The 15,725-nt window shown below is 44.6% G+C and overlaps 1 protein-coding gene across 1 annotated transcript in view; it reads left to right on the plus strand.

Annotated features, from left to right (window-relative positions):
* Positions 1-15,725, plus strand: part of ITIH5 (inter-alpha-trypsin inhibitor heavy chain 5) — an 83,843-nt gene that overhangs the window by 44,675 nt on the left and 23,443 nt on the right. The window contains exon 8 of the mRNA XM_022580257.2: positions 15,036-15,204. Coding sequence (XP_022435965.2) covers positions 15,036-15,204 — 169 coding nt within the window. The remainder of the gene's footprint in view (positions 1-15,035; positions 15,205-15,725) is intronic.

Consider the following 15,725-nt stretch of genomic DNA (forward strand, 5'->3'; position numbering starts at 1 on the left):
GTAAAGAGCTACTCCAGATCAATGAAATTAATCCTGTATAAGAAAATGGGCAAAGGATGTGAAACAATTTACAGAGAAGAAATAAGAAGATTCAATAAGATTATGAAAAAGAGTCAATTGTACTAGTAACTAAAGAAATGCAAGTTTAAAGAAATACGATTTTCATCTTCATAATGTAAATTACTTATAATGACAGTTTCTATTGTATGCATTTGTAGAACTCAACAAAATTATAATATTTAAATGATTTCCTAATAAATATTAAGAAACACCCAAATGGTAAAATGCATGATCAGTTCTACTGCATGGTCACAAGAAGGCCATTCATCACCCAAAGGCTACAGCAGCTTGAAAGCCTCTCACATCTTCAGGAACCTGAGTCACTTCAGGATTTAACCTCAAGCCCAGTCCATTCCAGTGCACATGGGTCTTCTCCCACTTCCTATAGGAGAACTATCAATAACCTTCTTACCAAATAACCCCCAGAAAGATAAATCCGGCCCCAAATTGTGCAGACAAAATCAATGAACTGAACCAGGGACTCCTAGACTTACTTTTAATGATAACATAATGCAGGCACTTCTTAAAAATGGAGCATGAAGCATTTTCAATATGCTAAGGCAATTACATGAATTATTTAATTAATGAGTATTTAATCTTTATAACGATTTGGTTGTCATCCCCATTTTACTGATGGAGAAACTGAGGCTTTGCAAAGGTAGATTACACAGCTAGTAAATGGCAGGGCCAGGCTTCAAAGCCAGGTCTGACCCTGAAGGCCATAAATCAAACCAAGATGCTGTGAGGTCTCAGTGAAAGTAACGGGGTGATGAGACAGCATTCCCATGTGAAGTGACAGATGTGCAGATGGCAACACGGTCAATGCCTTTACATTTCAAGACTCAGTTGAGAAGGCTGCATCTAGAGGGAGGGATTTCCTTACCAAGTGCAGTGTAATGATAGATGTCACTCTGTTTGTTAGTCTACCCTCTTCCTTCATTCCTGGATAGGGAATCCCATTCCTTGCAAGGCACTGAACGTCTGGCATGCACTCTGCTGGCTTCTGAGCCGCAGTGTGGCCGCTTTCCAGGAGAACGACCCTAGAGCAGCCAAACACATGGCAGAAGCCTCCAGGCAATTTCTAAAGCCTGTGGCTGCCTTGAGTGGTTTTGAAAACCGCTGACTGTTTTAGCAGCTCTCATCTCCTTGAAGGCCACAGCCCTGAGTGAACAGCTTAGCCGGCTCTTTGTAGAGTCTGGTACACAGTATTGTGTCCCCTGGTGAAGAGGGAGATTACCCCCAAACACAGGGCTTTGGTGATATGTCAGCAGGCTTGGCCACATTAGCCATGTGTCTCGGGTCCACTCTTGTGCTGTGAAGAATCTTGCATTCACTCTCGTCCTGGGTGTTCTTGGCTCCCGCATCTTTGAAGGGCCCAAGATACTTCACTGTATTTATCACCATGTTGGCCATATAGTTGGTATTGAGTAAGTACTTAAACAACTGATCTATAAGGAATTGGAAAGGTCATTTCACCTTAAAATGTATTCTTAGTCAAGGGTCTGTCAGTACCTGGAGAGCGCCCAAAACTGTGTGCGTTTGGCATTTTCTCATTCTGGTCCTCACATCCTGGTAGGAATGTAAGCCTGGATGCTGGGACTTAACCAGCCTGGGGGCAGCTTCAGCATCTCCTGCAGCTGCTGGCTCAGGGCTCAGCTCTGTTTTCTCTCCACCTGCTCTTGCTGAAAAATATACTGAGATGGCTCTGGTGTTGGGTCAGGCAAGATTTCTGCCTCCCAGCTTGAGTTTGTGAAACTTCTTAGTGAGATGGGGATCTGAAGAGGAACAAAAACCATGAGCGGGTTAAACCTTTTTTACTCTGTCTGGTTACCTGCTTAAGGGATTGGCACAAGCAAACATACGTGGGAACACTGAGGATAGTAGGTGTCTATTAAATACAGTCTTCTTTGACAAGGGTCTGCATGTTCTTCTCTTTCTTTGCCCTAAGCTATATAATTGGATCTACTACTTTTGCCCTCATATTAAGGAGTTTGGATAAGGGACCCGCTTTGGCGACCAAGCAGTGGCTAATACATGAGTTAACAGATGTCTTTCATGCCATAACTTTCTGCAGACTTTTTCCCATAATCGGTGCCATTCTCTGCCAATCCTAGACTCCCATGTGGCTTTGGGAGGTTGTCTTCCTTTCTCTGTTTAATGTAGTCAACAGTTTTCGAGGGCAAAGAACAAGCGCAGTGTTGCTTATCTGTAATTGCCAAACTAAAATGAGGGGAAATGTGAGCTTGTGAATTGGAGAACTCGCATCTGAATTTCATTCGTGCTTCCTTCACTGGCTTACTTCATGCTCCAGAACCTCACTTTCTTCTTCTCTGTGCAAAATTGGGCTTCCATGTGCTATTTGGACATTCTGTGTGTAACCTTATAGACAAATGGTCTGTAAGCTCCACGGGTTTGGGAACCATCTTGGTTTTGATCATTAGAGTACACAGTCCCAGCACCTAGCATGGTACCTGGCATGTAGCAGGGTAGTGATTTTTGCTGAAAAACCCACCAGAGCATAAATTATTAAATGTAACTGGCATTTTTAAAGGTAGTAGCTACAGCCCCTGAGTGACCAGCAGGTACCCAGCACACTAAGGGTTTTCCATACATTTGTTCATTTCATCTTCCAACAATCCATTGAAATAGACATGGTTATCCCTATTTTGTAGATGAGAAGGTGAGGGACAGGAAGGTGATGTAAATGCACTGAAATATACAAAGTTATATGTAGAAAAGTTTGGAGTCAAGCCGGGTCTACCCCACCCTGAAGCTCTTCCCCATAACATTCTTCGCTGTATCATGAGGGCGTAACTTCAGGCCAGCGCTCAGGCTTTCAGGCTCTACCTGTTCTTTTTCTTTTCCTGTTTTTTTTTTTCTTTCTTTTTTTTAATTGAAGTATAGTTGATGTACAATGTTGTATTAGTTTCAGGTACAGCAAAGTGATTCAGATATAGATATTCTTTTTCAGATTCTTTTCCCTTATAACAGCAGTCCCCAACCTTTTTGGCACCAGGCACCGGTTTCGTGGAAGACAATTTTTTCGTGGACCAGGTGGGGCGGGTATGGTTCAGGGGGTAATGCGAGCCATGGGGAACGGCAGATGAAGCTTCCCTTGCTCACCTGCCGGCACTCACCTCCTGCTGTGCGGCCTGGCTCTTAACAGGAGACTCCCCACCCTATAAGGCGGGGGTTGGGGACCCCCACCTTATAGGTTATTACAAAATATTGAGTATCGTTCCCTGTGCTAGACAGTCGGTCCCTGTTGGTTGTCTATTTTATATACAATACCTATTCTTATGCCAAGTGAGGAGATCACTTGAATGCTGCCCATCTCAGGTGAGTGCACAGAGGTCACCTGCCCTGAGAGACTTCAACCAGCAGCGTGCTGTTGTGAGAAATGAATGGAGCTGCTGCTCTGATACACAGAATTAACTGTTAGTGTTTCCTTATTTAGCTTTAAGCCCACCAGGGGCGTGTGCAGGGATGCAAGCCGCTTTCCCTCTTATGATTTGGGTTGGACAGGCTGAGCATGAGGATGGAGACCACAGAGGTGCAGAGTGAGGAATCTCTGGGTACCATGAGGCCCAGTGATGTCTGCTGGTACATTCCTTTTAGCCGTTCTCTTCAAGAGCATGTGGATCTGCCACAGTGAGAAAGCGAGGATGCCGGAAAGACGTTAAGATGTGGAGAGAGTACCTTTGAAGTGGTGGGGATCAAAGGAGGGCAGTCTGAGTTTCACTGAGCAGCCCGGAAGAATGCTGGACAGGGCCAGCCCGGCCCAGAAGGACCTCGGGGAGGTGACCTGGTTGGAGGAGAGAGCTCCCTGCACACGTGAAGGAGCTCAGAAAGGAGGGATGCAGGCGTACAAAGGAGATCATGTCTAAGAAATCTGGAGTCTCCAGAGGTTGGCACCGTGCACCTGTCATGCAAATACAAAATGGACAGTATAAGGTTTGGGCCCTCCTGCCTTACTTTTTCAGGCTGCAGGCCTTGTGGTGAGCCTCTGAAAGCATGACTCCAGTTAATAACACAATGTCCAGTTTCCCTTTTTCCAGTTTTCTAGGACAGGGGTCAGCAAACGTTTTCTAAAAATAACAGACCAGTGAATATCTTAAGCTTTACAGGCTGGATGGACTCTGTCGTAATGACTGAACTCTGCCGTTGTAGCGCAAAGGCAGCTGTTGCAACGTGCGAAGAAATGGGCTTGTCGTCTTCCCATAAAATTGTACTTATTCAAAAGAAGTAGCAGCCTGGATTCGGCCCCCAGGCCATGGTTGGCTGACCCCTGATCTAGAGTGACGGCTAATTGGTGTTGTCTAGGAATACTGTTTCAGTTGATGGCATTTATCCTCATCTCCTGAGCTGCCTTTGTCCAGACAGTGCCACTAACAGATGCATGTCTCAGAAATACATTGCAGAACAGAGGTCTGGGACTCAGGGCCATGAACAGAAGGCAGTGGGGGAAACTGGTGTCTTTGGGCTCAGACTCAGAATATGAGGAAATAAATGATGGGCAGAGGGCAAAATGTTTTTACCCTGGGCCACCAATGAAAACTTGAATTTTTTTGTTTCAAAAAAAAAAAAACTTGCTCTTCAACAAAGATCATATAGATAATTTTAAATAAATTGGAGGCACCCATTTAAAAAGTTTGTTGAGGCAGTTAAGATTGAGCTAAATGAGGTCATGTCTAAAAAGTTTTGAGGATCTCTGAATGAAGGTACTATGTGGCTATCGTAGGAAGGAAACATGAACAGTACAGAGCTTTGAGTACTCTTGTATTATCTGTTCAGAGTGCGGGCCTTGTGGTCAGCATCTGAAAGCATGGTCTTTGTATAACCCAAAGCCTAGCTTCCCCTTCCTAGCATCCTGACCTTGCACTTACGTCTTTCCAGTGGGGATTTCGATCAGCAGACCTTCTCTGTAAGGGGCTAGATAGGAAACTTATGCTACAAGTAACAACGAGATAAATGCTCTAAGTCAAAGAGGATTAAATGAGATAACAAATGTGGAATGATTATCAGAGTGTCAGAAAGCATTGTTATTCCTGGATTGCGTCTGCTTGGTTGGCTGATGGAAAGGGGGTACAATTCCTAAGACCTGCCCAGGTCTGACATCACAGCCACCTCGTTCTCTTGCTTAGGACCCCACTCTCCCTCAGGATGGCATCTTGGCTTTGACTCCAGACTTCAGATTCTCCAAGAATGAAATACATGTGGATTATGTGCTATGGGAGATGTACGAGGCATGGGGATACAAAGATAAATAAGACAGAGCCTTTTCTCCCAAGAGGTCCAGAGAAGAAAAGTCTTGTAGAAAATTGTATGCAAAATGCTTCCTGTGATAGAGGTACATGTAGAGTCCAGTCACGGCACGATGGAGGTGCTGATCAGTTTTTTTGAGGGGTGGAATAGGGGATAATGAATGCTTCCCAGGGGAGGAGATAGTTGAGTCTTTCAGAAGTTAATTCAGGGATGGGATGAGAAGGGAGAGGAAGAGAGAGATAACGTGCAAAAACACGGAGGCGAGAGGAAGAGTATATATAAGAAAAGCACCAGAGGAAGACAAACACTGTATGATATCGCTTATACGTGGAATCTGAAAAATACAACAGACTAGTGAACATGGCAGAAGAGAAGCAGACTCACAGAGGTAGAGAACAAACTAGAGGTTACCAGTGGGGAAAGGGAAGGGGGGCAGGGCAAGATAGGGAGGGGTAGGGGAGTAAGAGGTACAAACTGTTAGGTATAAAATAAGCTAAAAGGATGTATTGTATAACACCAATATAGCCAATAATTTATAATAACTATAAATGGAGCATAACCTTTAAAAATTGTGAATCACTTTATCGTACACCTGTAGTTGATATGTTATACATCAAGTATACTTCAATTAAAAAAAAGGAAAAGCATCCTATTTAAGTCACTTTAATGAAAGACCTTAGAATTCTGCTGGGGAAAAGAAATATAGATAATCAGGTGTTAATCAAATCCAACATGCCATGTATTCTAGGTAGTGGAAAGAATTTGGTGGAAAGGAAAGGGCTTGAGGTACTTGACAAAAGATTAATGATGGAGGTGACCTAGGAGCTAGTCCTTGAAGGTGGCAGGAAAGGACGGAGTGAATTCTTGGTTGGGGAAAAACATGAAGAAAGCTACGAGACGAGAGTGAATAAGTTATAGCCGTAAGTTTGTGGTAATATTTTGGATTAGATAACTCGAAAACCATCTGATTGGAGAGGCAGGGATATTGTCACAAGTCCTCAGGTGCACAGCTGAGCAAACAGAGGACACCGCAGATTCTCAGCATGGAAGGGGCACCAAGGGGCAGAGTGGTGACAGACACAGGGACACTGCCACTGTCCCAGCCTGCTGGAGGGTGACTCCACTTGCTCGATTTCCTTCTGTGTACGATCCTCACGTGCTGATGTGCTGTGTATACTTCTCTCATAACTGTTCCACTGTTTCTCACTGACTGTGGCTTTTTTACAGCCTCCCCACATCCTTCTGTTATATTCTTGATGTTCGCCAGGGCACATTTCTGGGTATTTAAAGCGAGTAGCCTAGGTGGACCTATGCCAGGGACACAGAAGTCATAAGAACTCATACCTAGGGGCAAGTTGGATGGGTCAAGGGGTGGTCAGAGAGTCAAACACTGCAAAACTCTGTAGACTGAAACGGGTAGGGCTCTAGAATCCAAGCATGCAGTTGGGCAATATAAACTTCAGAATCTAGACCTGGCACTGGGGACCAAGAATTCAGTCCTCTTAGTCAGTAGGTGTGTCAGAACGTGGGTGAAGGACTCCATTTACAAAGATCTGTGAACTTAGGTGAACTTTTCTGGGTTAGCGTCCTCTTATCTACTTCCTGCTTGAGCAGGAAGCCATACCTGTGAATGAACACCTGGAGCCTATGACCACCTGGATAGAAGTGGTGAGGTTATATTCTTGGCCAGAGTAAGAGGGATGGCATCAGCCATGTGAGCAAATCATGATAACTACTAACCTTCCATGTGAAGAGAAGTGAAAAAGATTATCTCTTTTGAGCCTTGAGTTATTTCTACATCAAGCACGGGAAACAGATGTGCTTACTACATCATAAAGAATCAAAGAAATGTTATTGGCAAAGAGCTTTTTAGAAAAATGTACCATGACATTATTAGGTAAATACCTGATACATTTGTCAAAGCAAAGTCAAAACATTAGGTGATAGATTGTAACGTTATCCAGAGCATTCATATGAGAGTTTGCTTCTCAAGTTAGAATAATGTTATCCAAACACAAAGACTCATGAAATATAGTTATGTTTATATTGCAAAAGATGCTCTAATATCTAAACCTATTCAGACTTTTTTTATTTAGCCAGAATTTAGTTGTTAACAACTATTCTCTTTTAGAACCAGTCCTGAAGTAATACTGGAATTTAGATCTGAACTTTTACTAGAAGAGTGCTTTTCTCTTGCTATGAAGGAACAACCATTTAACATTTTTACACAGATTGGGTAATCAGAACCAGAGTTATAACATAATTTAGCACAGTATCGCATTGAAAGAGCATTTGAAATTAGAATTCAAACAGTAAATGAAATTACAATAGCTTAAAATAATGTATTTTTAAATAAGGGAGCCTTATGATTTTGCTTAATTTTGAAAATATGCTCTTCATAATAGTACAGACAATGTAGAGACTAAAGAAATAGTTTTCTCCATTTACTCCTAGGTGAAATTTCAAGTTAATATTTAGCACTTACTAAACTGTTTTAAAATATTGGAAAATATGATGACTTCTATCCCCAATTTTCCAATTATATAAAGAAAGCTTCTGAGTTTCTGCTGTTTCTCTAAAAGGAGCACTTTGGCCAGGAGAAAAATAGTTTTAGCTTCTTTCAACAAGATTCCTCATATTGGACAGAGACACATTTTGATGGTTTATGTTTCTTTTATTACAGTTTAAAGTTTTTATTTTTAATACAAATTATATGATGTGTTCCATTTCAGGAGCTATTTACGGCAGAGAGGAGACAGGAGGGCACCAGGCTTTGTGTTATCACTGTTTTCCTTTATGGGTTTACATAACCTCTTGAACTGTGCCTATACTGTCATCAGTGGGGTAACATTTTTAATATTTCAGGTTCTTCTCTGAAACCAATCTGTTGCTAGATTCTTTGGAAAGTGTAACAATGATATAGACACAAATATATTATGGAGAAATGGTCTTTCTCACTCAATTTATTGCCTTGCTCCTAAAATTGGGATTTTTTTTTTAAAAACCCAATTACTTGGTGGGTCAGTCTCGATACAATTTCGGAAAACTTCCCTTCAGATCATTGAAAGACCTGTAGCATGTCCATGTAAGGTTGTACTGCCTTTTGCAGAATCCGTGTGAAATGCCATGGTCTTGGAATACTGCCACTGAAGCATAATTGCCACCCAGGGACTGGCGGCATCCAGCTGGCTTGTTGTGGCTGCTCTGGTCTTAGCCGTGACCTTGACTCCAGGGTGACGTGGGCTGTATGCCTGCGGAGGGCACAGAGAGAGGCCGGGATGGTGGGCATCTCTGTCCTCCTCAGTGCCGGCTTAGACAGGTGGTTTGAGGGTGCAGGAAGCACCTAATGTTGCAAACTTTGATGGGATAACAGACTTTTTTATTTCTGTCTGTCCTTCCATTGGAAGGACTCCATTGCCAGTCGTGGGCACAGAGGGGTCCCCCTGCTGGCAACAGGAGGGACTGCAACTCACAGGAGGAGGAGCTGCACACGCTTCCCTCTGGTCCCCACCCGTGTCCCTTATCTCCACCCACCTGGGAAGGGAGAAGGCCCACCTGTGCCCAGTTCCTATTTGGTGTATTCCACTCCCCAATATTACCTCTCAGAAACTTAGGGCTGTTTGCAGGGTATGTATCTGCTGATCATGATTCTCTTTCATGGCTCAAGCAAGACTTTTAGAAGGTCTTAGATTTCTTTTGTTTTCGATGAGAAAAATCATAGATGCTTTTCTCTCGGGTTCATCCAGAAAGAGTGTGTGGACCCAGGAAAGAGAAGAGGTCCGCTCCCCGGTAAACATTTTAGAACAAGGCAAGTGATAGGACTGCTTCGGAGCACAGCAAGTCCGTTCTGCTGAAAAGCATGGCGTGGCTAGTATCTAGGACCCTTGAACTTGGATTTCCTCTATGATGTCACAACCCAGGATCTGTGGTACAGAAGCCTTTTGTGTCAGAGTTAGTTGCTGGTGAGTGTGGTTTGGCGGGGACACAGAAGTGTCTGAGGAAAGCTGCGTCAGCAGGCACCCCGATGGAGTGGGCAGGCAGCTGGGTTTTCCATGGGCTCCACTGATGGGTCAGCCTGAGGGCGTGACTGCACGATGCTTGTCTCCTGGGGGATGTCTAAGAGTTGTTCACGACACAGTGGTCAGCACAGGGGGTGCTCACCCCCGCCCCCAAGGCTGTGCCGAGAGCCTCCAGCTGCTCAGGCTTAGTTTTGCAGGGAGGGGGAAGGAAGGGCCATCCCTTGTCTGTAGGATGGCTTAATGCAGGGCCCAGAGCCCGCAGGACAGAGCTGCCCGCAGACACTCCCTTCCCCAGGAGCAGCCCTCGTGAAGGGCAGCGTGAGAGAAGGGTGAAAAGGGGGCTGTACCTCCCGGGGCCCAGCCCTGCGCTTTTCCACAGACACCATCAGGGAAGCCTACAGAGTTCTGCTTCCTGAAGACCCACTAGAGCAAGAGGGACCATCACCAACCATGTTGAATGGATAGAGAATCTGAAACCGAGAGCTCATCTTTATTTATTCACATGCACCTGAAAGAATTTAAATGGACAGAGATGAAAAGGCTTAGTGAATAATAAACCAAAGGTAGCACTGAAATTAACTTCTAAGACAGTTTTCAAAGGGAATACTTCTTTCCCCTCCTTTCCACCCAAGGAAAGTACCTATAAGAAGAAGGATTCTGGGCTTCCCTGGTGGCTCAGTGGTTAAGAATCCGTCTGCCAGTGCAGGGGACCCGGGTTCGAGCCCTAGTCCCGGAAGATCCCACGTGCCCCCGCTCCTAGAGCCCGTGCTCCACCACAAGAGAAGCCACCACAATGAGAAGCCCGCACACTGCAACAGAGTAGCCCCCGCTCGCCGCAACTCGCAGCAACGAAGACCCAACACAGCCAAAAATAAAAAATACATAAGTAAATTTAGGAAAAAAAGGAAGAAGCGTTCCTCACCATGGAATAGTTTCAGGCAGGGACTCATCCCTGTTCTCTGTGATTCTATGTGGCTCAGATTAAAAGGAATCTTGTCTAAATGCTCCTTCCAGGCCAAGGTGCTTCTTTTCTATCTGAATAATAAGTTTTTCCTCTATTCGTTGTATCTGTGTACCCTTTGTATCTTTCTTCAGTCCAAACACAACCTGGGATGTCATAAGGAGCCCTTCTCGTTACATGTACAGACTGGTCTTTGCAGATTGCCCTCTGGGACCCACAGGGAGTGGATCTGATCAATTGGTACCTTCAGGGTAGCTCAGGCCTTCAAAGCAGCTTGGCTTGTACATTCTCTGCCCTTCTGGGCTTTCTCTGATCTTTCTGGAATGCGCTTACCCTGTTTTCTGGGCTGTACTCTTGGAAAAAGTCTGACCAGGTTTCTGTTCATCTTCAGCGTATAAACACAGGGTGCAGAAGTATCAGCTGAAGCCCCCTCACGTTTACTCTTCTATCTGGACCCTTACCTTCCTCCTGCCTGTTCAGCCTTCTACAGAACACAGAGCTCCCCAGGCCACCCGCCATCTAAGGAGACGGTCGGAGCTCAGAAAGGGTTAACGGATGGTGGTGGCTCCAAGCACCTTCTGCCCAGGTCTTTTGGATGAGGCCTTGGAGACCAAAGGTTCTAAGGCAATTGGAAATAGAGCCACTGGGAGCCCATGGGTCTGCCTGCCCTGGTGCACATGAGGATAAGTTACAGCTGTGGCCTTACAAGGTCATAAGAAACCCGTCGTTGCTGAGCTCAGGGGAGGAGGGTGGAGAGGCTCGAAGGACTATTCCTAAAGCAGAGCATCCATCACGATGGGGAAAAAAATCATCAAAGGAGCCAGGCCAGCCCCTCTCGAGGGCTTTAGCACTCTATTTAAGGAACCTAAGGATGCCAGCAGCTAAACAAACGGCAGCCTTCTTCTAACAAGTTTCCCCAGGTCCAGCCTGCACCCTGGGGTGCTCAGCCAGCTCTGAGCCCCAGCAGCGGGAACATTTCCAAGTGCCTGCCTTAGTGTCGGGCTCCAAACTGTGTCATCTCAGGGATGGCCACCGCTTGCTGTGGTCCCATCTGTCACCTCCCAGTTGTGGACCTTCAGACTTCGCAGAGGTCTAGACTCTTGGACTGAGAATGACGCCGAGCCCGTCTTTGCTCATGCTGGGGTTGTGTTGGCTCTGAGTGGAAGGAAGGATGAGGGGTCAAGGTGAGGCATGCTTCCAGGAATTCCGTCAGCATCAGTGCTCAGGGCATTCCACCCACATCTGTTTATTGTCATGATCTGATCTATTTATTTTTGCTTTAATGCTATCCATCATTCAGCTCTTGTTTCCTGCATATCATCCTTCTCAGTGTTCCCTGTCTTAGCTTCTCAAGGATAGGGGCTGTGTCTCTCTTACTTCCTTTGTATTCACGTCATAGAATTCCCTCTCTCTCTCCTTCTTTCTGTCTCAATTACTCATTCAACAGATATTTACTGACACACTGACAGCCCACAATGCGCCAACTGTTGTATTGGGTGAGGAGGAGCAAGGGGACAGCTGTTTTGTGGAGTCTAGCGTGACAGATGGACAGTTCATTCACCATTCACTTTTTTCTGGAAAAATGTATCAAGACTCTGCCGTGTGGCCAGGCACAGCCGGGTATGACACAGGAGTGATGGAACAGAGAAAGCTCCCGCTCTCGGAGGCGTGGAGCTGAGTTCGACAGTCGAGTAAATGCACAGATATGTAATGACATGCTCTCTATCGATGCTGTGAAGGCAGAGAAGCAGGGTGCCGGGCTTGAGAGGACAGAGAAACGAGTGAGCCCAGAACTAAAGGATGCAGAGGGGTCAGCGGTCATGCAGACTGTAGGGAAGAGCATCCCAGACACAGGGAACAGCAGGTGAAGAGATCCTGAAGTGGGAAAGGGCTTGAGGAAATAATGATAATGCAGTATGATAAATGCAGAATACATGTGTGTGCTGAGAGAGGATCTCAGAGAATGGAGCCATTAATTTTTTGTCATTTAATCTTTTCCCCCCAGTTGTATTGAGATACAGTTGATATTCAGCACTGTGTATGTTTAGGTGTACAGCATAATGGTTTCACTTATTGTGAAATGATTACCACAATAGGTTTAGTGAACATCCCTCATCTCATATAGATCAAAAATGCTTTTTTTTCCTTGTGATGATAACTCTTCAGATTTTCTCTCATAACAGCTTTTAAATATACCACACAGCAGTGTTAACTGTAGTCGTCACGTTGTACATTACATCCCCAGGACTTATTTATCTCGTAACTGGAAGTCTGGACCTTTTGACCACCTTTATCCAATTCCCTCAGCCCCCACCTGGTGCCTCTGGTAACCACAAGTCTGATGGCTTTTTCTATGAGTTTGGGTTTTGTTCTGTTTTTAGATTCCATGTGTAAGTGATATCATATAGTATTTCTTTGTCTTTATCTGTCAGGGCCACACAGGTAGTAAGTGATGGATCCAGGGTGAACCCCAGCCCTCCTGCCCTTACCGTGAAGTGCTCTTCACCCCTGTGAAGGGTGGCAGAGGTCATGGCAATGACATGGCAATGACATTACATGGCAGTTATGTAATGAGCATCCCCTACCTCATACCTCATATGCCACATCTCTTTCAATGTCTAGAAATAATGCTATTTAGAGAAGGCAGTGCTTGCTCACAATAGCGAGTTGATTGTTTTAGAAACTCTTGTCCAGGCTCCTGGAGCTTCTCTTTTTTCTTTTTTTTTTTTAAATTTTGATTGGTGTATAGTTGATTTACAATGTTGTGTTAGTTTTAGGTGTACAACAAAGTGAATCAGTTATACATACACATATATCTATTCTTTTTCAGATTCTTTTCCCATATAGGTCATTACAGAGTATTGAGTAGACTTCCCTGTGCTATACAGTAGGTCCTTATTAGTTATCTGTTTTATATATAGTAGTGTGTATTTGTTAATCCCAAACTCCTAATTTATCACTTCCCCCCTTTTCCCCCTTGGTAACCATAAGTTTGTTTTCTACATCTGTAACTATTTCTGTTTTGCAGGTAAGTTCATTTGTACCCTTTTTTTAGGTTCCACATATAAGCAATATCACATGGTAGTTGTCTGACTTACTTCACTCAGTATGACAGTCTCCAGGTCCATCCATGTTGCTGCAAATGGCATCACTTCATTCTTTTTTATGGCCGAGTAATATTCTATTGTATATATGTACCGCACCTTCTTTTTCCATTCCTCTGTTGATGGACATTTAGGTTGCTTCTATGCCTTTGTTATTGTAAATTGCACTGCGGTGAACATTGGGGGGTGTGTATCTTTTCGAATTATGGTTTTCTCTAGATAATATGCCCAGGAGTGGGATTGCAGGATCACATGGTAACTCTATTTTTAGTTTTTTAGGAACCTCCGTACTGTTCTCCATAGTGCTTGTACCAATTTACATTCCTACCAACAGTGTAAGAGGGTTCCCTTTTGTCCATACCCTCTCCAGCATTTATTGTTTGTAGATTTTTTGACGATGGCCATTCTGACTGGTGTGAGGTGATACCTTATTGTAGTTTTGATTTGCATTTCTCTAATAATTAGTGACGTTGAGAATCTTTTCATGTGCTTTTTGGTCATTTGTATGTCTTCTTTGGAAAAATGTCTATTTAGATCTTCTGCCCATTTTTTGATTGGGTTGTTTGTTTTTTGTTATAGAGCCGCATGAGCTGTTTGTATATTGTGGAGATTAATCCCTTGTTGGTTGCTTCGTTTGCAGTCCTGGAGCTTTTCTGTTTTCAGTTTCCGATGGTTTCTTTCCTCTTTCCACAAGTCACGTCTGACTTACCTGCACACCTTTCATTCGCTCAGCATCTCCGGAACTCACCTGTGTCACCTCTCTGCTTTCCTCTAGCCGTCTCTCTGACCTCCTTTGCTTCATTTTGGGATGCCCTCCCTCGTCTCTCAAGTTACCCAGTTCCTTTGAGTCTCATCCTCAATTCCCCCTTCTCTGTGACACCTTCTCACATCACTCCAGCCTGCAGTGCTTCATTCTCTTTTAAATTCCAGTGGTATTTATTATGCGTACCCTTCATCTATAACTCATGAAGTGTCCATGCGTTCGTTCATCCTCTGAACTTCTCTCTAGCGCCTCCTATGTGTCAGGAGTTCTCCTCTGCTCTGGGTGATAAGAAAATAGATGCACCTGCCTTCAGAGAGCTGACACTGGAGGAAGGGAAAGAGGCATGAAGCAGACTGTAGTCATGACGGGTAATATGCACTTTTCTATGTGAGTACATTGAGGACAGTGCTAGCCTACAGGAGAGAAGATGTGCGCTCTCTTCAGAGGAGCTAGAAAATGTTGCAAATAGAGAATACAGCATGTTAACTGGGTTCTGAATGACGATGGCCTTGTCAGATGAAACAAGGGCATGAGGCAGTAAGGAAGAACATTCCAGGTCTAGAGAATAGCAGTGGTGAAAGATACAGAAGCTTGATGGATTCCATCAAGCCTTGGTGGATTCCAGCAGATGTGATGGTTCATATATGAAACACCCATTCGTGTCTTATATAAAATTGTAACATATTAATGATGGTTTTTTTTCCAGCTAGGTGACAAAGTTCCTTGACATTTATCCGAGTCCCTTTACGTAGCAGGCACTTAATTTTAACCCTGGGATTGTCCCCGGTGTGCAGTTTCCAAGCCAGGGGACACGTGGACTCATGCGCTCAGACGTGACTGTTTTTGCTTTTGTGTTTGCCTAGACCAAAGATGCCCTTTTCACGATTCTGCATGACCTCCGACCCCAGGACCGTTTCAATATCATTGGATTTTCCAACCGGGTCAAAGTGTGGAAGGACCATTTGGTGTCAGTTACTCCCAACAATATCAGAGACGGCAAAGTCTACATTCACCACATGTCACCGACCGGAGGTAAACGCGCATCCTGCTTTGCCCATTCGCCTCGACGGGATACGTGAGTAGCTAACTTTCTGCCCAGAGACGAGGGTTTGAAAGCTGACGCTAATCACAGGAAAGGAGATAACAGGGGAGAGCTTTCCCAGGAGCTTGTTTCTCCTCTTCCAGGCCCCAAACTAAGATGGTCAAGTAAGTTAGCGGGGGAGGAAATACCTGATAGGTTTTGGAGACTTTCCTGGTTTATCTCACGGATCCCAAACAATGCAGCTCTTTTTGTAAATTGTGTTTTGGGGTGGGGAGTGAAAGCCAAATGGATGATTCAGTGTTTTGTGTGTTTGAATATGAGCACCTTAGGAAGCAGCAGGTGAAGCTGCCCTCCTGAGCCGTTAGATCCCTTGGACCCCAGATGGCCTGGGCGGTGCTCTGGGTGGAAAGGGGAGGACTCTGAGGTTTTGCACACTTGGCTGGGGGGTCGTGATGAGGTAAGTACGCAGACGCGGGAAAAGGTTAGAGAGTCAGAACAGCGTGTTACCAAC

Source organism: Delphinapterus leucas, chromosome 2 (genome assembly GCF_059928025.1).
Source record: "Delphinapterus leucas isolate spDelLeu-1000000601 "Yukka" chromosome 2, BTC_Dleu_Yukka2, whole genome shotgun sequence".
Lineage (NCBI taxonomy): Eukaryota > Metazoa > Chordata > Mammalia > Artiodactyla > Monodontidae > Delphinapterus > Delphinapterus leucas.